At 52.6% G+C, this 546-nt stretch overlaps 1 protein-coding gene across 1 annotated transcript in view; it reads right to left on the bottom strand.

The window, feature by feature from the left end:
* Window positions 1-408: 408 nt before the first annotated feature.
* LOC103198100 (keratin-associated protein 4-8-like) overlaps window positions 409-546 on the bottom strand; it is a 676-nt gene continuing 538 nt past the window's right edge. Inside the window, exon 2 of the mRNA XM_042781094.1 lies at window positions 409-546. This exon is cut by the window's right edge and continues 4 nt beyond it. Within this exon, the coding sequence (XP_042637028.1) occupies window positions 409-546 (138 nt within the window).

The raw sequence follows: 546 nt of genomic DNA, 5'->3' as shown, positions 1-546 counted from the left end.
ACCCACCAGCCACTCCTCGGAAGGAAGGTTGGGCAATCCTACTTCCGTAGTGATACTGCCTCGGAAACCCAAGGAGGGGTCGCTATGAGTAGGGTTTGACTCGACGGCACATAACAACAACAACAACAACACAATAGAGAACAGAGAAGGTGATAACATAGAGACCAGGTATTTCCGAGTCTATCTCATGGTCCTTATTTGTGAATTTATGGCATTGAGAAGTGCCACATGTTCTGTTACATAGACGTTCTTTGCCTCAACTGCGGATGGGAGCAAGGACACTGATGAATCATTCCTGGGTCTAGGGTAGGACAAACAGCAAGAACTACCACAGCAGCTGGGATGGTAGCAGGTTGTTTGACAGCAGCAGATGGGCTGTCAACACAGAGGCTGACAGCACTGGGGCTTTTAGCAGCTGGACACGAAGCAGCTAGGATGGCAGCAGGTGGTCCAGCAGCTGGGCCTGCAGCAGGTGGGCTGGCAACACACAGACTGGCAGCATTGGGGCTTGCAGCAGCTGGACACACAGCAGCTGGGCCTGCAGCA

Source organism: Orycteropus afer, unplaced genomic scaffold (genome assembly GCF_000298275.1).
Source record: "Orycteropus afer afer isolate SDZICR_OR568_19922 unplaced genomic scaffold, OryAfe1.0 scaffold00085, whole genome shotgun sequence".
NCBI lineage: Eukaryota > Metazoa > Chordata > Mammalia > Tubulidentata > Orycteropodidae > Orycteropus > Orycteropus afer.
The sequence above is the reverse complement of the archived record's forward strand: the minus strand, read 5'-3'. Positions and strand labels throughout refer to the sequence as shown.